The sequence below is a fragment of the Carex rostrata genome, chromosome 26 (genome assembly GCF_964058835.1).
Source record: "Carex rostrata chromosome 26, lpCarRost1.2, whole genome shotgun sequence".
Taxonomy (NCBI): Eukaryota; Viridiplantae; Streptophyta; class Magnoliopsida; order Poales; family Cyperaceae; genus Carex; species Carex rostrata.
This window is the reverse complement of record NC_135943.1, coordinates 1279759-1305138: the sequence shown is the minus strand read 5'-3', so window position 1 is coordinate 1305138 and position 25380 is coordinate 1279759. Positions and strand designations below refer to the sequence as shown.

Genomic DNA, 25380 nt, shown 5'->3' with positions numbered 1-25380 from the left:
GAATTTTGGACTTGTTGATTCACATAAAAACAAAATTGAAATGTGATAATTTTTTATAAGCACATAGAGAAAATAACATAGATCACATCTAACGGTTTTATTTTGACTTTTAAGTTTTAAATCTTGAGTTATTAAAGTTTTAAAAAATGGAGGCATGATGGAGGCACAAAAAATGGAGGCATTTGAACCCTCCTCATTAATATTTGTAAAATTGGATGGTGGAACTTCCAAAATAATAATAAGGAACTCTCATAGAATCTTCGGTCTTGATTTCCAATCAAACTATCTAATTTTATAACAAGCGTCTTATCAACTGATTTTATCTTTAGTCTCTAACCATAGCACAACACTTCAAATTTTTGTATCTAGAGTCCCATGAAGAAGAAAGATTCCAAAATCCTCTGTAGCGAAGTTCATATCCTTCCACGAGCAAACACTGCAATGCTTGCTGTCGATCCATATTAACATTCATACAATGATAGATCTTGATTGTATCTCCTTAGATCCTTGCTCTAGGTGAACAGTTGGATCTTCGATTTTTTTGAATCTTAAAATTAAAAGTAGTCATGAACATCATGTAGTTCTTGTATCAAATCGAATCAAGAAAAGATCAGACAGTTGTGCACTAGTGCTGCTGAGTTGCAGAGGATGAGGATCCATTCTCTGGCAAGCCATAATGACATTCAACTATGTAATTATTTTTCTTTCTGCTGGGTTGTTTTTATAGTTGATCGTTGTTTATTTTTTATTTTTTTATAACATTCTTTTTTGAACTAGATATAATTTACCAATTAACATTTTTGGTTATTTGTGCGAACTCGATTTTGCAGGGAGAGAGACTCGTCTGAGGGAGAACAGAGCTGAGAGAGACACAGGGAGAAAGAAACAATTAAAATGGACACCTCCATTTGTAGTTCAAGGGCATATTGATCATTTCAAATTTTAAATCAATTAAATAAAAATCTTAATAATTTAATGGGGATAAAAGTAAGAATGTTAAATTTTTATGGGGATAGTGGATATTATGGTGTTTATATGGAGATATTGGCTATTTTAAAAGTTTGTATGGGTACACTGAAAATTTTCCCTTAAAATAACTGTAGTTTTTCATTCTCATTTGTGTCTCGTATTTTTCTTTTCGTTTACAAAATTTTAAATAGTCGATTTTAACGCTCAAAATGATTTATGTATTAAAACGTGTTTGTAGATCTTTTTTAACTTTTTTAACTTTTTTAAACATTTTTATTATATTTTAGATAGATATTCACATGGTTCAGAATTTTTGAGAAAAAAATTAATTTTGTACCTATCTAAAAAGATAGTAAAAATTTATAAGAAAATATAAAATTAGGTTTTAAAGTGCATTTTAATATAAAGATCATAATAAACAGTTTAAATAGGTTGTTTAAATTAAAATAAAATAAAATAAAAACGTGAGGCAGGAACAAGGCAGAAACGATTATCTTTTGTTAGACACAGGGGGTGGATCTACTGTAGTGGGGGGAGGGCGGGGGGCAGCCGCCGCTCCTAGATTTCGAGTTTTAGTGGTGATCTATTGGTATCGATCGACTTTGTCCCTCCTTGAAATTTTTTTTGCCCCTCTCTGGATGTTTGATTTGTAATTCGGGTTAAATTTAGTATTAAAATTAAAATAAATTTTTTGAATTATAATTAGTAATATTAATTATAAGTTATAGGATCATAAATTATAAGTCAAAATATTAGTTTTTTATCGAATACTCAATTAATTAATGACTTTAAATCTGATTCGAGATTTTTTTTTTCCACCAAAAATCTGAGTCCGCCCCTGGTTAGACAGACGAAGATCATCACTGTCCATTTAAAACGACGGTTCTAGGGACACAAAACTTGGTTTGTCAAATAGTCACATATTAGACGCATCTAATAGTGTTTAAATTTCACATGTAAATAGGGGTGCAAATGGATCGGATACGGATCGGATAGTGCTCAATCCATATTCGTATCTGTATTTTTTTTTGGATACGGATCGGATAGTAATCAGATACGGATACGGATCGGATATTAAACGGATACAGATACGGATCAGATATTTTTGGATACTAATACAGATACGAATATAATTCGGATTTCTAATTCAAAATATATATCTAATTAACTTGTTACACCATTACAAAAATATATATCTGATTAACTAAAATTCACCAACATAACTATAACTTTAATTAAAAATACCAATACAAAAGATATTATTTAAAGATATTCTAATACAAAAGATAAATAGACAAAAAAAAATTCTCTCAAATCTTAACATATCAGATATCCGAAAAATTAAAATATCAGGATCTGGATAATTATCCGTATCCGTATCCGATTCCGAAACTCAACCCGTATCCGCATAAAAAAATCCGTATCCATATCCGAATCCGAATCCGCAACTATCCGTATCCGAATATCCGAATCCGCAAAAATTCGGATACGAATCCGGATTCGGACAGGTAATATCCGACCCGTTTACACCCCTACATGTAAAGCGTTTAATCATAATAGAAATGGATCATATTGAACTTTCAGATATCAGAAGTTTACTAGTAATTCATGCACCAGTTTGAAACAGGAAGTTGATCAGTAAAATGTGCAAATAAAAAATGAGTAAGATTAAAAAAGAGAGGGGGGTAGCCGGGTAGGTATCAGTACCAGTAAGATTAAAAAAGAGGTTATGAATTCGTATCAGTACCAGCATCACATGACAGAGACTCTGCACCAATGTCGAGCTCGTATCCTCTGCATTAGGTCAAACGGGAATCTTTTGAGTTAATGAATCTCAACCGTCCAATCTGTTATAAATTCGTGTGAACTAGATCTACACTAATATCGAAAGACCCCTATGTTATAAGCAAGTGCCGGATTGATTCCGTTTAAAATCAAACGGTTGATATTCTTTAACTCAAAAGATTCCCGTTTGAGATAATGCAGAGGATACGAATTCGTGTACTAGCATCCAAAAAAGTTTTACTAGAGATATCCACAATGGAAAGGGAGAGCCTCAAAGAAAGAGAACCTTTTCAAAAAAAAAGAGCGGAGAAAGGTCGAGAGAGAGATTGAGATGGCGAACGAGGAGAAATTCCCCGAGGTACGGCACCGCCAGGTGGCGACGAACGGGATAACGATGCATGTGGCCGAGCAAGGCGAGCTCTCGGGCTCACCTGTTCTCCTCATTCACGGGTTTGTTTCTGAATACTAACCTCACACCAAAATTTCTCTACTCAGTTCATTGTAATCTTTTACTCATGTTTTGATGTCTATGCTCCATTGATCTGAACAGTTTCCCTGAGCTGTGGCTCTCGTGGCGGCACCAGATGGCCGCCTTGGCCGCAAATGGATACCGTGCCATTGCCCCCGACTTGCGTGGCTACGGTGACACCGATGTGCCAGCCGATCCTGCCGCTTATACCATTTTTCATATCGTCGGTGATGTCATCGGGCTCCTAGACCACCTCGAGCTGCCACGTGTAAGTCTGGCTACTCTAATTTTCTCAGGCATATTATCAAACACATTGCATGTGCTAATCCAAGTGTGTTGGCTGCTCGAGTTTATTTTCGCCATCTCGAGAATCAATCGAATTCATCAAAATATTGCCTTTTGGAGCATAATTGCTCAACATTTAGAATAGAGAAGATTTTCCCTTTAAAAAATCTTAGGTCACGTTTGGTTGTGGAGTAAAGTTAAACCGGATTAAATTTCTTACTCCAAGCTAACCGGAGTAAGTTAATCATGTTTGGTGGAGTAAGCTAACTCTCTAGGTGGTGTAAGTTACTCCGGTTTAACTCAAATCTTACTCCATCTTAAACCGCCTATGTTACTCCTCGTTTGGCTCCTTAAGCGTGGAGTAAGGGGTTTACTCCACCTCTTACTCCACAACCAAACATGGCCTTAATTAGTAATTTCCCCATCTAAACTCACTTAATTTATCAATATCCCAATTTCTTCATTTAATCACTTAAAAAATTAAAATTAACATTAATAAAACATTACAAATGACAGTTACACCCTTCTTCTTTATCAGCATTTAACGGAAAATCAAACAAATATATCAGAATTGAAGGTCTTCTTCCTTCTCCGCTTTCAATTCACAACAGTGATCGATCAGACTGATCTCGAACCCATTCTCTCCTCTCTCAATCCCAGACCCCAAATTTTTGTCTCCTTGTCAAGTTTCTTACTGTTTTGCTAGTCACGGGGTGAAAAGCGGTGGAAAAGATTCGTAGTTTATGTAGGTACTGTACCATACTATTATTCTACAATCGACATTAGCACATGTCCCAATGTTATAATATGAGTAGGAGGTGATGGCATCATAAATGAAGTTCTTAACGGGTTGCTTAGGAGGAGTGATATTAATAAAGCGATTTTGGTACCGACAGGCATTATTCTGACTAGCTGTATAAATTATCTTACATAGAGTGTTCTTGGAATTAAGGATCGATCATGTCTCGCCCACAACAGTTGTAGTAGAGGTACTAACAATCTACTAACCCAACTCCCCCCACACCCCCCACACCCCAAAGAACTCTCTGTCCTTTCTTTACACTTTTTTTGGTCTGATTTCTATTGGTCTGGTATGTGCTGTGTGTATGTCAGGAATTACTGTGCACACAAGTGTTGTACTGGTCCAAAACAGAATGATGCTTGAATATAGCTTTGAGTTGAAGTATTCCCTTTGAAAACAAAACAAAATGATGCTTGGATACCAAGCAGGTTCATCTCCAAATTCTTATTAAAATCAGTAACAATGACGCGTGAGGAGGAGGCAGTGGTAATGGAAGGAGTTGTGTGAGGCAGATTTTGGGGTTGAGAGAGGAAAGAACGGGTTGGAAATCAGCCTGATCAGATCACTGTTATGAACCGGAAGCAAAGAGGCAATGAAAGAAACCTTCAATTCTAACGGTTTTGTTTTATTTTATGTTGAATTCTGAGATAAAGGAAAAGGTTAGAACTGTCATTCTCATGTTTGATTAATATTAATTTTTATCTAAGTACTTAAATTAAGAAATGGGGTATTAATAAATTAAGTAAGGTTAGATGGGGAAATTACTAATTTTGATTCTTTTATGGGTAAATATCTAAATCAATATCAAGTATAATTAATCATTTAAATAAGCTCTAGAAGTTAGAATGTTCACCAATATTTTATTTCCCAGCAACAGAGCAAGTCGGCCATTCAAATTTATAGTAGCTGTTTTCAAGCAAACATTTGATTAGCCTACTTCTACTTTCTAAGTCAGGGTACCAAACATTGGTATTCTATTTTTCCCAATGGCGAGGCTAGGAATTCAATCAAGGGTAGGCAAACATAACTATATAAATAGTTGTAAAAAAAAATAACATAAATGAACATCAAAGATTTCAACTAAGTCAAAAATTTATAACAAATATTCTTTTACATATCAAAAAACAAGAAATATATTAATGCTACAAAATTAAGTTAATGGAGGGAGCGTTCTTCTACGGTTACTCATATTTTGCCATCGTTGCATAATTCGTTCATCATCTACCTCATCAAATAACTCACTCTCAACGTAAGTAACCAAACAATCATTCAAGAATTGATCTCCCATTGAATTCCTTACTCGGTTTTTCACATATTTCATCGCCGAAAATACCCTTTCAACACTAGCCGTAGCCACCGGCAATATCAATGCTAATTATTGTCTTTGTTATGTGCTACATAATAGAAGGGCATTATTGACCAATGGTTACCAACTTCACCATATAAAAATTATAGATGTGATCCTTGTTAAAATACAACTTAAGAATCATGTAATTCTTATTTTCTGTATACCTGTAAATTACAATTTTTATTTGCTAAATACGTAACAATGCCTAATTATCTGATTGGGTATATTTTGACAGAAAGCGTCCAATGAAGCTATTGATTTACAAACTATTCACAAATGGAAATCAAAAGCGATGTTTTAGATGAAAATATTGTAAATAAAGAGGGGGATTTGGTTAAAGAATAGATAGAAGTTCCATCTAATTATTGTCTCGCGTAGAATGGCTCTGGCGACTAGCGGAGAGGGTTTTTTTTTTGCCTTTCTTTTCTTCACGTCGCAGTCTCGCAGCTTGCTCTAGCGGTCCATATTTTTTTTATAAAAAGAGCTGGGTTATGGCTAATTGGTTAAGCCTGATCCATTTTAAAAAAAAAAAAAAAATCAGGGGTAGGCAAGTTTCTACCACTGTGACCATATAGCCTCGCCACTGATTTTTCCTCCCAAGAAAGGCATATCCAATTAAAACAGTATTTAAGGCTTATTGTTATTAAAACAGTACTATAGCAGTCTGGTTGTCACATTAGATTGAATGAATATACAACAACAACAACAACAACCAAGCCTTTAGTCCCAAACAAGTTGGGGTAGGCTAGAAATGAAACCCAATCATTAGATTGAATGAATATAATAAGCATTAATCATGTCATACAGCTTTCTAGAGTGTTCTATTTTTTTTTTTTTTTTTGATAACTTGGTAGTGACTACCAAGGCTATATTAATAGATTTGCTTATAACATCAATTCCTAATTATTACATCAAGGCTAAATATGAACAGCAATTGTATTTGTTATACAACCCGTCCCCCTAAAAGCCCCCCATACATTTCTGTTACCCTTCCCACAAAATTGCAACCATAGCTTCGCCTCCTCTGCAGCTCGATTTGCAACAAGCCACTGGTAGAGTGTTCTAATTTTATAATACTAATTGTGGATAGGTACTAAATTCAGATCCGGCTTTGAAGGTTTAGTTATTTTGGCAGGTCTTTTTGTTGACAATAATTGCTTCCAGTTCCTAACTTCACAATTTAATATTATTGTAAAGTGATATTGTCTTGTATGGTACAGGTATTTGTTGTGGGCCATGATTGGGGTGCAATTGTAGCATGGCACCTGTGCCTCTTTCGGCCTGACAGGGTAAAAGCACTAGTTAATATGACATTACCATATTTCCCCAGACATCCATCTGTTAAACCAACGGACCGTTTTAAGGCACTTGGAGAGGGATTTTATATCACACAGTTTCAGGTAAAATTCGACACCTTTTTATATGCCTTAATTTTTTTTTTGACATTTATTTTAATAGAAAAAAGTTCAAACTTTCTTTCCTTTTTTTTCTGCTCGAAAAAGAAAAGAGAAAATACGACTTCTCTTGCTAGAGATTAGCTTGCAGTGTGCAAGATTACAGAAGGGAACGAATTTGAAAAATTCAGGGACTTAATTGAACAAAGAAGAGTTCAATTTGGAGGTCTTTTTTAATAAATGTTGAACATTTGGTTCAGTGATTCTAAAATTGAATTTAAACCCAGGAACCTGGAAGAGCTGAGACTTCAATTGCTAAGTATGGTGCCTTAACTATACTTAAAAAAATATTCTCAATAAAAATGGACAATCTGTGTGCTCCTCCTGGAATGGAGATCATGGATTTCCTTCAAGTCCCAACTTCTCTGCCTGAGTGGATTTCAGACAATGAACTCCAATATTTTGCTGAGAAATTTCAGAAAAATGGGTTTACTGGACCCCTAAACTACTATAGAAACTTTGACACGTAAGTCTTTCCTTGTGAATATATTTAAACGTTTTTATTTTCTAACTACACCTCATTTATTTTTTGACAGATGACACCTGATTATTCTTAATTATTTTTCTCTTGTAATACTGGTAACAACCACCCATTGAATTAATTAGATCAATTATTGAGCACTCATTGACTCGAGTCACCTTGACTTTTAATACTTTACTGAGCAGTCTTAAAGCCAATATCTTTTGTGACAGTTTACATAAACTGAGAGTACAATCTAAATTCAAAACCCCCTTGTCTTAATTAAAATTGTACATAGGTTTAAGAAAATAGGGAACGAGAAGACTTTCTCACAAAGGGCAAATATGTAATTTTGGTTACGTAATTATTGATGTAAATTATAGGAATTGGGCTCTAACAGCACCATGGCAAGGAGCGAAAATTCTTGTACCAACGAAATTCATTGTTGGTGATAAAGATATTGGCTTTAAATCTTTCGGGACAGAGATGCACATCAAAAGTGGTGGTTTTAAAGCTAGTGTCCCAGATCTTGATGTGGCTATAATCAATGGTTGTTACCATTTCATCCAGCAAGAGAAGGCCGAGGAGGTGGCATCTGAGATTTTATCTTATTTCTCTAGTCTAAGTTAGGCCCATCTTTTGTCCAAACAAAAATGCATGAACAAATAAGGTGATTTAGGGTAAATATATTGACAAAGCTGTTTTGACTTCATGCAACGCACCAGTCTTATATTTTCTCATTTTGTTTCTTTTGGCCGTGCACTGTGTGAAACCAAACTAGCTCTGTCAATGTCTTTATCCAGTGATTTCCTGGCCTCAGTAGGAAGGCGTCTTAATTTTTGGTATGAACCAAGTTTTTGTACAATTTTGGAATTAGGTTGCTGTATTAAGGCATGTTGACTTGTATTATTTATTGGTCAATGGATTGAGATTTTTGAGGATGCTCATAGCAAACCTATAATCTCAGCTGGACAAGTACTTAAATCTGTTCATAGTATTTTCGATTTAGAACATTTTTCGTTGAAGCAAGCACAAATTTTAGATGGGATCGAAGTCATCGAACTGATTGCTTGGATTGAATGAAGTCAGTGCTAAATAGAGGCTTTTAAAAGAAAAACAAAACAAAAGATGCGTTACATGAAAGCAATCTGCATTACTGAAAATTGGTGTTTCCTTTTCGAATTCTTTTTATTTATCGAAATAAAAGCCAATTTTTTTTTTCAGAAATAATTTGAAAACAGGGAATTCAGATATTTGGTAAGTGGACCCCTGGTTTTTCACATTTTTTTGTAAAAACAAAAATTTACCTGGGAATCTGGGATACACTCGGCATATACGGATTTTTGGTAAAACCTGACAGGGGTTGTTAAAACTTAAAAGTAAGGTTTAATTATTGATGTAGAAGATTGCGGATTTGAAATTCAACTGAAGATTACTCTTTTGAAAGCTTGGTAGAGAGTAGAGACTACCAAGATAACTGAAGATTACTTGTAAATATTTAATCTTTGGAGACTTAACACATCTTTATCTTAAAAGAAAAATGTAGGTTTAATTTGATAATATATTACAAAAATTATGACGTTAATCCATTTATAAATGGCCAATATGATTCATCAATTGTAAAACTATAAGGGCGTGTTCGACGGAACAAAGGGAATGAAAATAGGTTCGAACTAAAATTTACTGTTCACGTGAGGAAAAACAAAAATTCACTTTGAGTGAATTTTTTTTTTCCACGTAAACAGTAAATTCCAAACATGCCCTAAATGTCATGTGGCTGACTGTGACTGTCAGCAGCACAAAACGAGGTACACATTGTTATTCCTATATGTAATTGTTATAGAAAAAAAATTGATGGCGAAAAAGAGTACACAGTTGTGAACATTAATAACCAGTGTTTTAAAATGCGATTTTGTTCATGCATGCGGATGGCTACTGCATAATGTGGCGAATTTGTATGCGGAAGTACATATGTGATTTTACTATGCTTTGTTAAAGAAATACAGATAAAATAAAAGTAATTTATATCTAAAGACTTGTTTAGTCTAGTGGTTTGTACTCTTTACCATATTATAAAGGTTATAAATTTTAATCTCCTCCACCGTAAAATATTTTTCAGGTTTTTTTCAAGTCTACATGAACTGTATATATACCAGTATATTCAAAACCGCATGAACTTGACTGCATGAGATTATGTATGTGGAAAACCACTGCATAAGCATATGCGGCTACATATGCAGTCCATGCTGCCGCATTTTAAAACAATGTTTGTAACAATAGAGATAAATTTTAATGGGGCAATAATATCATAATAAATTCTTTTAAATCAATCACAGGTTTGATTATTTCTTACTCTGCCTAAGCTTTTATATTTGTCCGCTTTAATATTATGAATCATGGTAGACTTTGAGACCGAACATGAAAATTTAGATTGGAAGGTTGAAATATAAAATGCATAATATGTTGTAGATAAAATATGAACTCAAATTTTGAAAATTACAAAGTAAAATTTTAACACTAAGTATTTCACATGTTATAAGGAGATTGAACTATATATATACTATAAAAAAATTTCAATTAAATTTTAATATATACAATTAAAATTTTAAAATCATCCTAGTGGATAAGCACTTCTGCAAAACAGAAGATCCACCCCGCTCATGATATACTGTTTTTGTTTATAAAAAAAATATTGTCTTTTATGATTTCTTTGTATCTCATATTTTTTTTTTATAAAATCTAAATAGCTAATTTAAATCGTTCAATATGATTTTCATATTAAAATGTGTATCTAGATTAAATTTTATATTCTTTTATTTTTTTTTACTATTTTTTACTATTTTTTAGATGTCCAAATTTTCTGAAAAATATTAATTATGTACTCATTATAAAATAGTAAAAAATATTCTAAAAAAATATATAAAATTTGATTTGAATCAATTGTTTGGATTTTGAAAATGATGATAAAAACACGAGTTAAGAATAAGGCATGGAAAACATGAGAAACATGTGGCACGAATGATTGTCATTCGTTAGGCAGATGAAGATCATCACTGTCCGTTTTAAATGACGGTTCTGGGCCGAAATTTTTTTATTACCACCCTAATTAATTAAAATTAATTGATTACTATCCGACAGACTATTTTTCATTGAACGCGCACAGATTCCAATCGGTTCGTAGATTGAGTCTGCACACCAATTCGTTGCGCAGACCAGAGAGGCGCACGGTTTTTTTTCCTTTAAACAATGAGATAGGAGTAGGTCCGATGGGCATTTGACCTACTTTTAGGTTCAATCAGCTATAATATTCTAGGATTACCATCAAGATCTGTGCACAAAGAAATTGATACAGACACAAATTTTAATATATAGCACACAAATCTTGATGTAATCGGATAGTCACTAGATCCATTGAATCAAAGTAGGTCCAATGGACATCCGACCTACTCCGAAGACTTAAACAATAGACACCTTTGAAGTCAAAAAATTGATGGTTTGAAAGGTCACATCATCATATGATAGTCAGAAAATTGATACTCCGAAGACTAGGTTAGAGGCTGAGAGAGGCGACGACGGAGAGGCGAAGGGAGAAAGAGAGAGAGATCGGATTCCATCAGAGGTGATATCGCAAGGGTCTGGATGGCTGCTAATTTGATATGTTCAAAACCACTCAAATGGGCTGCTCGAAACTGTTCAAATGGGCTTCTAAGCGGGCCGTTAATTGATCATAACCAAACTTTGTTCAAGTCCTGTTCAGATTTAATCTAATGATAAAATTTATATTGAACCTGAACTGAATATTGGACCCGTTCGTATTATAACTCGTCCAAACTTTGTTCAACAACTGTTCAGCCCGATTTGTCCATGGACAGCCCTGTCCAATTAGTAACCCTATTCATATCACTCTGAAAATTGAAACTTTGAAGTTTGGACTCTTATTAGCTTGAAAGTTGACACGTCGTCAATCGTCATGCAAGTCAGAGATGCATCCTATAAAAAATATTAAACAAAATATCAGAATTCATTAAAAAAAAAGAAATTTAATATCCTGTCACATTTACCTCCTGTGACGAATTTTTTTATAAACCATAATTGATTTATTTAATTTTAGTAAAGCAGTATGAATATTTTTTTTTTTTACAAAAATTATAAGGACCGCATAGCCTATTCGGTCTCTAAATTTTACTTTTTTCTGGGACCGAATAGACTATCCGGTCTTGCCTTATTTTCAAGCTTTTCGTGGACGTGGCCAAAAAAAATCCCACAAAGGAGAGACCGAATAGGATACTCGGTCTCCATGTTTTTAAAAAAAAATACCCTTCTTCTCCTCTAAAAAAAAATATTAACATACAAATCCAATTAAATATCAATATGTATGACATGCAAACCCAATTAAATATTAACATTCATTATATTACTCTACATTATTCTACAAATACACTACAAAAATCTAAATTACAATAAAAAATTAAATCATTCAACAATTGATTTATACTACATGCAAAAAGCTAAATTACTCCACATGCAAACTAAAAAATTATACAATTAATAATTACACTACATGAACTTAAATTCTACTAAAAAAATAAATCATTCAACAATTAATTTATACTGCATGCAAAAAGCTAAGTTACTCTACATGCAAGCTAAATAATTATACAATTAATAATTACACTACAAAAACCTAAATTATACTAAACAAAATACTGACCATTGTATGTTTATCGTTGATAGAAAACTTAAACTGAATTTTTGAGGCACTAAACGATGTTTTTTTGCAATTCTGATGCTTCGGATGCCCGGGGGTTTTGCCTGGACAAAATCCGGATCCATCTCGTCCCCCCTTTCCGAATTGTGGTTATACGCGCAAATCTGACTTTCCTAGACAATGTTATGGCTGTTTAAAGTTTTTTCAAAAAACGACGATGCTTCCGTGCAAAAACACTGATAATGCACCGATGCTTTATGCCCGGCTTAACGACGGCAAAAGTGCATCGATGTTTCATTGACAAAACATCAATGATGCACTCATACTCTCTAAACGGCCATAACTTTAAAATGCATTTACTATTTATTGTATGTGTTTGCTAATTTTTTAATGGATTACGGTTTCAATTATTATTCAAAGATCATTGAAATTATCTATAATTGTTCAATATATGTATTTTAAATTTGATAATTTATATTTTAAGTTGGATATTAATAAAAATATCGGTAAATTACTCTACATGCAAACTAAAAAAAATTCTACAATTAATAATTACACTACAAAAACCTAAATTACACTAAACAAAAACCTAAATCACAGTTTTAAAAAAAAAATCATGGGACCGAATAGCCTATTGGGTCCCATGATTTTCTGGGTTCTACACGGATGGCCACACCGTTTGGTGTAAAAAAGTGGAAAATAAGGCAAGACCGAATATCCTATTCAGTCCCAGAAAAAAGTAAAATTTGGAGACCGAATAGGTTATTCGGTCCTTATGGTTTTTGTAAACAAAAAAAAAAAAATCATGTTGCTTTGCTAAAATTAATTAAATTAATTATGGTTTATAAAAAAAAAATTTCCTGTGACGCTCAACCCAGCAAGACTCTAGATTTAGTATGCCAGTAAAGATCTGCTTTCCATGTAGCCTATATCTGACAGAAAAAAATTATATAGAGATATGAGGGTCATTGGAACTAACCACAAGTTATGGAAACATTTATTTGCAACAGAGGATCCAAGCAGAGCTTAAAATATTTAATTGAGAAATTTAGATATATACCCATCGTAACTTTATCAATTGGATATTTACCCATCAAAAACACAAAATTAGTTATTTAACCATCCAAATTCACTTATATTATTAATATACCATTTGTTGATGTAATCAATTTAAAATACTAATTAATAATAACAACATAATAAAATTGACTTTTTTACCCTTACCTTTTAACTGTCTCCCTCTCCCCCTCCTTTGATTATCAATTCCAAATTCCCAACATCTTCACGGTTCTCTTTCTTAATTTCCTAGCACCTCCCTTCCACACAAGTTCTACTCTCTCTCTCTCTCTCTCTCTCTCTCTCTCTCAGTTCTTTTGGTGACATGGGATCTATTTATAAAAGTAGATGAATTTTGATTCCGTATAACATTGTTCAAAGCGGTATTGTACTTGCAATTTCTATGGAGATTATCTTCCCAATTTGTAGATTATGTTTTAACCTTGAACTTGTAGCTATGAATTCAAGCTAGTGTTTGGTAAATGCCCCCGGGGGCTCAACCCAGACCGGTCCGCCCGTGCCCGTGCCCGAACCTGACCGTGCCTGTGCCACGGGTATGCACGTGTATACGGGTACACGGGCATGGGTATTAAATGGGCCGGATCCGGTTTTTTGAAAAAAAACCCGTGAGAACCCGGACCCCCATACCCTTGAACCCATACCCGTGAGTTCGTGCCCGTGCCCCTGGCCCTGCCCGTGGTAGAATTTTTTTTTTTTTTTTTACTTTTGGTTTAAAATTCAAATTTTAAACCAAAATTCCCCCCATGCCCCATCTCCTACCCTGACCCCTACCCGTTTTTTTTTTTTTTTAAATTCAAATTTCAATCCCTCCAAACAAAATTTTATAAATATACATCCATTCCTTACAAATTTTCACATCTCTCTCAATATTTTCATCTCTCATTCTCTCAATCTCAATCTCAATATTTTTATTATTCTCCAATTTTAATTTTATTGTTAAAAAAATATAGTTGTTAATTTAACAAATACGCAAACGCAAACACGCAAACGAAAACGGAATTACGAAGGTATTCTCGAAGATTTTTCCGTGATATTAAAAAGGTAACATTTATTTCATGTTACATTAAATTTTGTTAGATTAAATTTTGGTAGATTACATTTTGTTAGATTAAATTTTGCTAGATTAAATTTTGTTAGATTGAAATATTGAATGTTAGATTTATTTTTGTAGAGTAATTTAAAAATTAAATTTGATGTTATATTTATTTTTGTAGAGAAATTTAGAATTTAAATTGAATGTTAGATTTAGTTTATGTTAGATTTATTGAATGTTAAGTAATTAGATTTGTTATATTTATTGAATGTTAGATTTATTAAATTTGTTAAGTAATTAGATTTGTTAGATTTATTTTATGTTAGATTTGTTAGATTTATTTAGTTTATGTTAGATTTGAATATGTGAAGTAATTAGATTTGTTTTGAATAGGTTAGATTTTATTTTTGAAATTCGGATTTATTTTTAATAGGTTAAATAAAGATGTTAGATTTATTTTTTTAGAATATGTGAAGTAATTATATTTGTTTTGAATAGGTTAGATTTATTTTTTAATAGGTTAATAAAATATGTTAGATTTATTTTTTTGAATATGTGAAGTAATTAGATTTGTTTTGAATAGGTTAGATTTTATTTTTGAAATCCGGATTTATTTTTAATAGAATAAAAAAATAGGTTAGTTTTTTTTTTTTTGAATATGTGAAGTAATTATATTTATTTTGAATAGATTAGATTTATTTTTAATAGGTTAGTAAAATTATAGAAGTGGCTAAGCACCTCCTGTCTTAACTGTATGTAATCTATGAACTGCTGGTCATCAAGTGAAATTCAATTATCCAACATGGTTTACCATACTTGTCTTTTTAAATGCAAGGTTTAATTCTGACGACGGAGCCATGTGAGTTCACTTAGTGTAGTCTTACCGAAATTGCATCTTGATATCTTTATTAATTTTTAATATACAATATCTAAATGTGGAGAAAAGTATGGAATGCTCAATTGACAACTTTAATTAACAAAATAAATGTCATTAAATGAGATAAAATCAGAATTCTAAATAGCTAGCTATAACTGCACAATAACTTTTTCAGACCATAAAAACAACTAATGCTATCAATCGCTTTTGTTTTATAAATTTCTGAATAACTGACTATATTTTTTTTGGACCTCAAAAACGATCACGCGATAATCACTATTTAGAATCTTGAATGAAATCCATTGCTAATATTTTTTTTGTTTGCTTATTTATTCTTAGAAGACCACAATTAGAATAAACACCTAAATTTTATATTATAAACAATTAAAGAGTTTTATTACAAACATCTGATTCTGAAAGTATATTAGACTTATATTGTCAGGTTGGATCTTTAAGCTCAAACTTCTTGCTTGAGTTAGAATTTATTCATAACACTACACCGAATATAACTACCTAAAAAGAATTATACAGCAGCAACCTATACAAGAAAATTCGACATCATAAATAAAATTTTATACGGCTAGTCTGGATTTTTTGGATTAAAACGTGTTGCATGTATTTGGACACCAAAAGCACTTTTCATATACGCATTTTTGTTTGACTTTTTTCTTATCAAATATTAGTTAGATCTCAAACTAACTATAAATAGTATAACATATTTACTTTTGATGACGATTATTTCACCTCATTAATTAATTTGACAAGTTACATCAACCGTCATCGTTTAGTTCTACCCACCAACCGATTCCACCGCAGAGCCGAGATTTTTATTTTTACCCAAAAAATAAATAATTTTATTATAAATAACCACTTTTTTCGAAAAATTATATTTATGTCCAAACCGCATATATTCCTGGCGGGCCGAATTTTTAATTCGGACCGCATATATTCTAGGCGGTCCGAATCGAAATTTTTTTTTTTTTTTTCTTCTTCTTCTTCTTCTTCTTCCTTAAGCACTATAACTAAAATGCAAGCTCGCAATAGTTATGCCAATACACCAATTATTAAGGTTAGGAACTTTAAACTTCGAAGTAGATAGGTAATTATAATAGGTTAGTTAAATAAAACACGTTTAATTTATCGTCTCACAAATAATTAGGGTGTTCTAGGATGAAACTTGGCAGTGTTGTTCTAGGATGCCGAGACTGTATGTCGGTAAATTTTCATGATTTTTGGAGATGTTTTGCTAAGGAAACCAGAGCTGCAAAGTTGGACCCTGGATGAAACATTCATCGGTTGGGGCTATTTTTGCGAGCTTATATCTCATGTTCTGTTCAGAGATTCTGCATGAAACTTGGTAGTGCTGTTCTAGAATGTCGAGACTACATGTCGGTAAATTTTCACGATTTTTGGAGCTGTTCTGCTAAGAAAACCAGAGGTACAAAGTTGGACCCCGGATGAAACATTCATCGGTTGGGGCTATTTTTGCGAGCTTATATCTCCCGTTATGTTCGGATATTCTGCATGAAACTTGGCAGTACTGTTCTAGGATGTCGATACTATTTGTCGGTAAATTTGCATGATTTTTAGAGCTGTTTTGCTAAGAAAACCAGAGGTGCAAAGTTGGACCCCGGATGAAGCATTCATTGGTTGGGGCTATTTTTGCGAGCTTATATCTCCCTTTCTGTTCGGAGATTTTGCATGAAACTTGGCAGTGCTACAATTAGCTTAAACATTTTATTATTTATATAAAAATATGATTTTGATAAGTTTCATGCAGAATCTTCGAACAGAATGGGAGATATAAACTCGCAAAAATAGCCCCAACCGATTAATGTTTTATCCGGGGTCCAACTTTGCACCTCTGGTTTCCTTAGCAAAACAGCTCCAAAAATTATGAAAATGTACCGACATATAGTCTCGACATCCTAGAACAGTACTGCCAAGTTTCATGCAGAATATCCGAACAGAACGGGAGATATAAGCTCGCAAAAATAGCCCCAACCGATGAATGTTTCATCCGGGGTCCAACTTTGCACCTCTGGTTTTCTTAGCAGAACAGCTCCAAAAATCGTGAAAATTTACCGACATATAGTCTCGACATTCTAGAACAGCACTACCAAGTTTCATCCTAGAACACCCTAATTATTCGTGAGACGATAAATTAAACGTGTTTTATTTAACTAACCTATTATAATTACCTATCTACTTCGAAGTTTAAAGTTCCTAACCTTAATAATTGGTGTATTGGCATAACTATTGCGAACTTGCATTTTAGTTATAGTGCTTAAGGAAGAAGAAGAAGAAAAACAAAAACAAAAAAAACAAAAAAAATTTCGATTTGGACCGCCTAGAATATATGCGGTCCGAATTAAAAATTCGGCCCGCCAGGAATATATGCGGTTTGGGCATAAATATAATTTTTCGAAAAAAGTGGTTATTTATAATAAAATTATTTATTTTTTGGATAAAAATAAAAATCTCGGACCGCAGAGATCTAAGCTGAGACTCCAACAATAATCAAATTATAAATATAATTAAAAATAATGCAGTAGTTACGAGCTTTTAATTGATATTAAAAATTCAACATGGCTATCAATGAAGCACTTTATTTTCGTTTCACTTTCAGAAATAAGAAAAACAGAATTAATAAAACAGAAATTAGAAAAAAAACAGAAATAAAAACCGGATTTCAAAACAGAAATAAAAACAGAATTTAAAAAACAGAAAAAAAACAGAAAAAAAAAAACCAGATCCGGACCCGGACCGGACCGGACCGGACCGCCCGGCCCCCCGTACCCGGACCGTCCTGCCCCCGAACCCGTGACGAGCACGGGTATTAAACGGGCAGGGCAGGATTTTTGAAAAAAAACCCGTGATGCCCGGCCCGTTGTACCCGTGTGCCCGTGACGCCCGTGACCGTGGCTACCCATGCCCGTGCCCGAGTTTTGCCCGGACCGCCCGGCCTGGACCGTTTACCAAACACTAATTCAAGCTGGAAATAAAAGAAGATTAATGGAATTACATTAGATACATCTTTCAAGAGTGGGTCATGAATCATGATACGTTAATCTAAATTTTGAAAGCTGGATATATCTCTTAGAAGCATATACAACTCACCAAACAAACTAAAGTATTTTCTTGTTAATTGTATAATGAAAGATACGTTGATTCTAAATTAAGGATTCATTGATATAACTAAAATATAAATTCTCATAATTGAAAACGAGGAATGTATATTTACAAAAAAAAATTAGGAGTATCAACACAGTATTGTTTCGAAATATCAGGGTTAACACTGGCATGAAAATTAGGAGCATCAGTCCTGATTCTTTTAAATGAACAAAAGGTTATAATGAAATTCAAAATTTTGCTATCATACTGGTACAAATCAATTTTATGGCACAAATCAATTTTAATGTTGTATTCATCACATATTCATATATGTCATCCCAATTAGAATGAAAATATCATAATTTCAATTGTCAAGTTGAAAATATCCTAAACCATCGACTAATGTCCCTTTTCTTTTTCTCATAAACTTCAACTTCTTACGAGTTGGTGCTTTTGTTTCTTTTTACAATGGACCATCCATCAATACAACAAGAGATGAAACTTGACTTTCTAAACACTTATTGGATGAATTTTTCACGGTCTACAAGATATAATTTGGTTTATAGCAAGACCTTGGAGGAGCATCAGATGTAGACTACTATTCAAGAAGTTGAGAGAGAGTACGAAGCACAGAAGGAAGTTGAAGGGAAAGAGAAAAATGAAGGGACCAGTAATTCATTAAGAGAAGGGAAGGGCAAAAGAGTCATTTTATTATTTTGTTAATATTAATCAGTATTTTAAATTGATTAAATCAACTAATGGGTATATTAATAATATAAGTAAATTTAGATGGATAAATAACTAATTTATATTTTTGATGGACAAATATCTAATTGATGAAGTTATGATGGGTACATATCTAAATTTCTCTATTTAATGATATAAAGAGTGTGCATATCTGCCGCCAAATCACATCTCAGGTTAAATATTATAAGAAATAAATAAAGGTCTATTCGCATACTGACCAGACACACCAATCCGTGTGTGCGATTGCGTATCCTCTGAGATATCTCAACTTTTGCGTGACCGATGTGCCCAGTGCTTATTCGGGGTGATATAGGGGGTCAGTATTATGTGTGCTTTGAGATTCGTGCAGAACGTAATTAAACGGTTGGAATTTTTCATAAAGTCACGCAAAGTTTGAGATATCTCAGAGGATACGAATTCTCCGTGTTCCTACTCGGAAATAAATCTGCTGTGATTCTAAAGGGATCGCAGGACTGTGATTCCAAATTTAACCTTTTACTTTGTGAAATGTACAAATTTTAACAACACTTACTTTTTATGCACGAATCTCTAGACAGATAAATGGATGGATTTGAAATAACAGGATCCTGCGATCCCTTTAGAATCACAGCAGATTTTTTTCCGTGCCTACTCAGTCTGCGAACTTCGGATCGGTGTTCTCAATTTGCGCGGGTGATATAAAACCAAAAAAAAAAAATGCTAATAGAGCAGTAAACAATTAATTTTGATTTATTAGAGTGGTAATAAAAAAAATTTCGGAGTTCTGGGGCACAAAATTTGGTTTGTCAAATAATCATACCTTAGAAGGCTTAGACCCATCTTATGTTAAAGCGTTTAATCATAATAAAAAATGATCATATTGAACTTTCAGATATCTGAAGTTTACCAGCAAATCATGCACCAGTTTCAAGCAGAAAGTTGATGTAAAAAATGTGCAAATGAAAAATGAGTAAGATTAAAAAAGAGAAAGGGGCAGGTACCAGTACCAGCATCACATGACGGAGATCGGAGATTAAAAAAGAGAAAGGGGCAGGTACCAGTACCAGCATCACATGACAGAGATTGAAGATTAAAAAAGAGAAAGGGGTAGGTACCAGTACCAGCATCACATGACGGAGACTCTGCACCAGTACTAGCATCCAAAAATTTTTACAGAGCTTCAAAGAAAGAGAACATTTTGAAAAAAGAGCGGAGAAAGGTCGAGAGAGAGATTGAGATGGCGAACGAAGAGAATTTCCATGTGGTACGGCACAGCCAGGTGGCGACGAACGGGATAACGATGCACGTGGCCGAGCAAGGCGACATCTCGGCCCCACCTGTTCTCCTCATTCACGGGTTTGTTTCTAAATTCTAACCTCACACTCAAAATTTCTCTACGCAGTTCATTGTAATCTTTTACTCATGTTTTGATGTCTATGCTCCATTGATCTGAACAGTTTCCCTGAGCTGTGGCTCTCATGGCGGCACCAGATGGCCGCCTTGGCCGCAAATGGATACCGTGCCATTGCCCCCGACTTGCGTGGCTACGGTGACACCGACGTGCCAGCCGATCCTGCCGCTTATACCATATTTCATATCGTCGGTGATCTCATCGGGCTCCTAGACCACCTCGAGCTGCCACGTGTAAGTCTGGCTACTCCAATTATTCTCAGGCTTATTATCAAACACATTGCGTGTGCTAATCGTAGTGTGTTGGCTGCTCGAGTTTATTTTTGCCATCTCGAGAATCAATCGAATTTATCAAAATATTGCCTTTTGGAGCATAATTACTCAACATTTAGAATAGATGCCTAAGGGCTTCAACCGTCAAAAAAAAAAAAAAACATTTAGAATAGAGCCCATCACAACTTCTTGATTTGATTTAGATATTTTCCCATTAAAAAAATCAAAATTACTAATTTCCCCATCTAAACTCACTTAATTATCAATATCCCCATTTCTCCGTTTAATCACTTAAAAATAAAAATTAACATTAATAAAACATTACAAACAAAAAATATCAGAATTGAAGGTCGTTCTTCCTTCTCCGTTTTCAATTCACAACAAAAATGTCAGCATCTAACAGAAAATCAAACAAAAATATAGTTCTTCCTTCTCTGCTTTCAATTCACAACAGTGATTGATCAGACTGATCTCGAACCCATTCTCTCCTCTCTCAATCCCAGACCCCAAATTTTTATTTCCTTATCAAATTTCTTACTGTTTTCCTACTCATGGGGTGAAAAGCGGTGGAAAAGATTCCTAGTCTATGTAGGTACTGTACCAGACTATTATTCTACAATCGACATTAGCACATGTCCCAATGTTATAATATGAGTAGGAGGTGATGGCATCATAAATGAAGATCTTAATGGGTTGCTTAGGAGGAGTGATATTAATAAAGCGATTTTGGTGCCAACAGGCATTATTCCGACTAGCTCTATAACTTATCTTACAGGGAGTGTTCTTGGAATTAAGGATCACGTCTCGCCCACAACAGCTATAGTAGAGGTACTAACAATTTTGTTGATTGTTGCTTGTTAATTGTGTGGATTAGTAAATCACTTATCAGGTCATGTACTAACCCAACTCCCCCCACACCCCAAAGAACTCTCTGTTCTCTCTTTACCTTTTTTTGGTCTGGTATGTGCTGTGTGTATACCAGGAATTACTGTGCACTCAAGTGTTGTACTGGTCCAAAACAGAATGATGCTTCAATATAGCTTTTGAGTTGAAGCATTTCCTTTGAAAACTAAACAGAATGATGCTTGGATACCAAGCAGGTTCATCTCCAAATTCTTATTAAAATCAGTAACAATGACGCGTGAGGAGGAGGCAGTGGTAATGGAGGGAGTTGTGTGAGGCAGATTTCGGGGTTGAGAGAGGAGAGAACTGGTTGGAAATCAGTTTGATCAAATCACTGTTATGAACCGGAAGCAAAGAGGCAATGGAAGAGACCTTCAATTAACATTTTTGTTTTACTTTATTTTATTTTATGTTGAATGCTGAGGTAAAGAAAAAGGGTAGAACTGTCATTCTCATGTTTTATTAATATTAATTTTTATCTTTAAGTACTGAAATTAAGAAATGGGGTATGAATAAATTAAGTAAGGTTAGATGGGGAAATAACTAATTTTGATTTTTGATGGGTAAATATCCAAATCAATATCAAGTATAATTAATCATTTAAGTAAGCTCTAGAAGTTAGAATGTTCATCAATATTTTATTTCCCAGCAACAGAGCAAGTTGGCCATTCAAATTTATAGTAGCTGTTTTCAAGCAAACATTTGATTAGCCTACTTATACTTTCTAAGTCAGGGCACCAAACTTTGGTATTCTATTTTTCCTCCCAAGACAGGCATATCCAATTAAGCATCAGGTTGTTGCTCCATTTTCAAGGCTTATTGTTATTAAAACACTATTATAGCAATCTGGTTGTCACATTAGATTGAATGAATATACAACAACAACCAAGCCTTTAGTCCCAAACAAGTTGGGGTAGGCTAGAAATGAAACCCGATCATTAGATTGAATGAATATAATAACCATTAATCATGTCATACAGCTTTCTAGAGTGTTCTAATTTTATAATACTAATTGTGACTAGGTACTAAATTCAGGTCTGGCTTTGAAGGTTTAGTTATTTTAGCAGGTCTTTTTGGCACAGTTTCATGTTATTGTAAATTGATCCTCTTGTATGGTACAGGTATTTGTTGTGGGCATTGATTGGGGTGCAATTGCAGCATGGCACCTGTGCCTCTTTCGGCCTGACAGGGTGAAAGCACTAGTTAACCTGGCATACCCATATTTCCCTAGACATCCATCTATTAAACCAATGGACAGTTTTAAGGCACTTGGAGAGGGATTTTATATTACACAGCTTCAGGTAAAATTCGAGACCTTTCTATGCCTTTATTTATTTTTATTTTTTCGCATTTATTTTAATAGAAAAAAGTTCAAACTTTCTTTCCTTTTTTTTCTGCTCAAAAAGGAAAGAAAAAAAAATACAACTTCTCTTACTAGAGATTAGCTAGCAGTGTGAAGAGTACAGAGGGAACAAATTTGAAAAATTCATGGAGTTAATCGAACAAACAAGAGTTCCATTTGGAGGTCTTTTCTAAATAAATGTTGAACATTTGGTTCAGTGATTCTAAAATTGAATTTAAACCCAGGAACCTGGGAGAGCTGAGACTTCAATTGCTCAGTATGGTGCTTTAACTACACTTAAAAAAATATTTTCAATAAAAATGGAAAATCTTTGTGCTCCTCCTCGAATGGAGATCGTGGATTTCCTTGAAGCCCCAACTTCTCTGCCTGAGTGGATTTCAGAGGATGAACTCCAATATTTTGCTGAGAAATTTCAGAAAAATGGGTTTACTGGACCCCTAAACTACTATAGAAACTTGGACACGTAAGTCTTTCCTTGTGAATAGTATTTATATGTTTTTTTATCTAACTGCAACTCATTTATTTTTTGACAGATGTCACCTGATTATTCTTAATTATTTCTCTCTTGTGATACTGGTAACAACCACCCATTGAATTAATTAGATCAATTATTAGGCACTTATTAACTCAAATGCCTTTGACTTTAAAACTTAGTTGAGCACTTGAGCAATCATAAGGCAAATATCTTTTGTTACCGTTTACATAAACTGAGAGTACAATCTAAATTCAAAACCCCCTTGTCTTAATTCATATTGTACATAGGCTTAAGAAAATAGGGGAGGGAAGACTTTTCACCAGGGAAAAGAAGTAATTTTTTTTACGTAATTATTGATGTTAATGATAGGAATTGGACTCTAACGGCACCATGGCAAGGAGCGAAAATTCTTGTACCAACGAAATTCATTGTTGGTGATAAAGATATCGGCTTTAAAACTTTCGGGACAGAGATGCACATCAAAAGTGGTGGTTTTAAAGCTATTGTCCCAGATCTTGATGTGGTTATACTCAACGGTTGTTACCATTTCATCCAGCAAGAGAAGGCCGAGGAGGTGACATCTGAGATTTTATCTTATTTCTCTAGTCTAAGTTAGGCGCCCATCTTTTGTCCAAACATAAATGGATGAACAAATAAGGTGATTTGGGGCAAATATATTGACAAAGCTGTGTTGACTTCATGCAACGCAACAGTCTTGTATTTTCTCATTTTGTTTCTATTGGCCGTGCACTGCGTGAAACAAAACTAGCTCTGTCAATATCTTTGATGCTGCTCATAGCAAACCTATCATCCCAGCTGAACTAAGTACTTAAATCTGTTTATATTATTTTTGATTTAGAACATTTTTCGTTGAAATAAGCACAATTTCGATGGGTCTGAACTGATTGTTTGGATTGAATCAAGGGAGTGCGAAACAGAGGCTTATTTTAAAAAAAAAATACATTGGATTTGCAGTTGCTACATAAATGCAATCTGCATTACTAGAATTTTATATTGGTATTTCCTTTTCTGAAATATTTTTTATGTATCGAAATAAAATCCAAAATTTGTTTTTCAGATGAAAAATAGAAAACAGGGGATTCTGGTTTTTGCTAAGTGGACCCGTGTTTTTTTCTCATTTTTTGTAAAAGAAAAAATTTACCTAGGATACACTCAACAAATACGGCCGGTTGATCTTATTGATTTTCACAAGAAATTCTTCCATACAGATTTTATGATTTTTGAAACTTATTTCACAAATTGCCACATTAGTGGAGATGGAAATTGGAAAATAATATAAACCAGTGGATTCATACAAATGTCCACTCTGGCTTCTTCTTTCTTGTTTCCCTATATGTTTGTTTTAGTTTAGAATTTTGAGGAGATATTCCTATCTCCACTGCGATTTGAAATTGTAATGGTCTGTCTGAATACTACTAGTATCAGTTGTGAAAACCATAGAACTTGATCAGTTTCACCAACCATGGAATTTGAAATTGTAATGGTCTGTCTAAGGGTTGCTAATCCTAATATAATACTGCTCATTTTCGTGTTATAACACCCTAATCGACAAAGACTGGTAAATGGACGAGACCCAGACTTTACCCTAATCAATTGCATGGAGTTCTATGATAATTCTCAATCATCAAGACTAGAAGGATTTAAGTTCACAATTATGTTCTTTATTTCTTTCTGTAGTTGTGATATCCGAGATTACTCCATTAGCAATCAATAGAACGCAACATTTGTCTGAGGATCTAGAGATTACTAGGTTATCTTAGTGAGGCCAGAGGGTTAGATTTCACCCTTTCGTTCTATTAATCTTGTTGGTCTAAGAGAGTGTAAAAAA

General features: G+C 33.8%; 2 protein-coding genes and 1 long non-coding RNA gene across 3 annotated transcripts; 2 read left to right on the top strand and 1 right to left on the bottom strand.

Annotated features, from left to right (window-relative positions):
- The first annotated feature begins 3002 nt into the window (after window positions 1–3002).
- On the top strand, window positions 3003–8526 carry LOC144544346 (epoxide hydrolase 2-like). The gene is made up of 5 exons (XM_078292840.1): window positions 3003–3204; window positions 3305–3491; window positions 6879–7058; window positions 7340–7578; window positions 7956–8526. Exons 1-5 carry the CDS (start codon window positions 3086–3088, stop codon window positions 8200–8202), a joined length of 972 nt encoding a protein of 323 aa, XP_078148966.1. The 5' UTR covers window positions 3003–3085; the 3' UTR covers window positions 8203–8526.
- On the bottom strand, window positions 8312–24416 carry LOC144544349 (uncharacterized). Its single transcript, XR_013508205.1, has 2 exons — window positions 24336–24416; window positions 8312–8527 (listed from the first exon to the last, which is right to left on the bottom strand). It is a non-coding gene; the product is annotated as an uncharacterized LOC144544349 (long non-coding RNA).
- LOC144544347 (epoxide hydrolase 1-like) lies at window positions 20248–24230 on the top strand. The gene is made up of 5 exons (XM_078292841.1): window positions 20248–20463; window positions 20565–20751; window positions 22815–22994; window positions 23281–23519; window positions 23901–24230. Exons 1-5 carry the CDS (start codon window positions 20345–20347, stop codon window positions 24145–24147), a joined length of 972 nt encoding a protein of 323 aa, XP_078148967.1. The 5' UTR covers window positions 20248–20344; the 3' UTR covers window positions 24148–24230.
- Window positions 24417–25380: the final 964 nt, after the last annotated feature.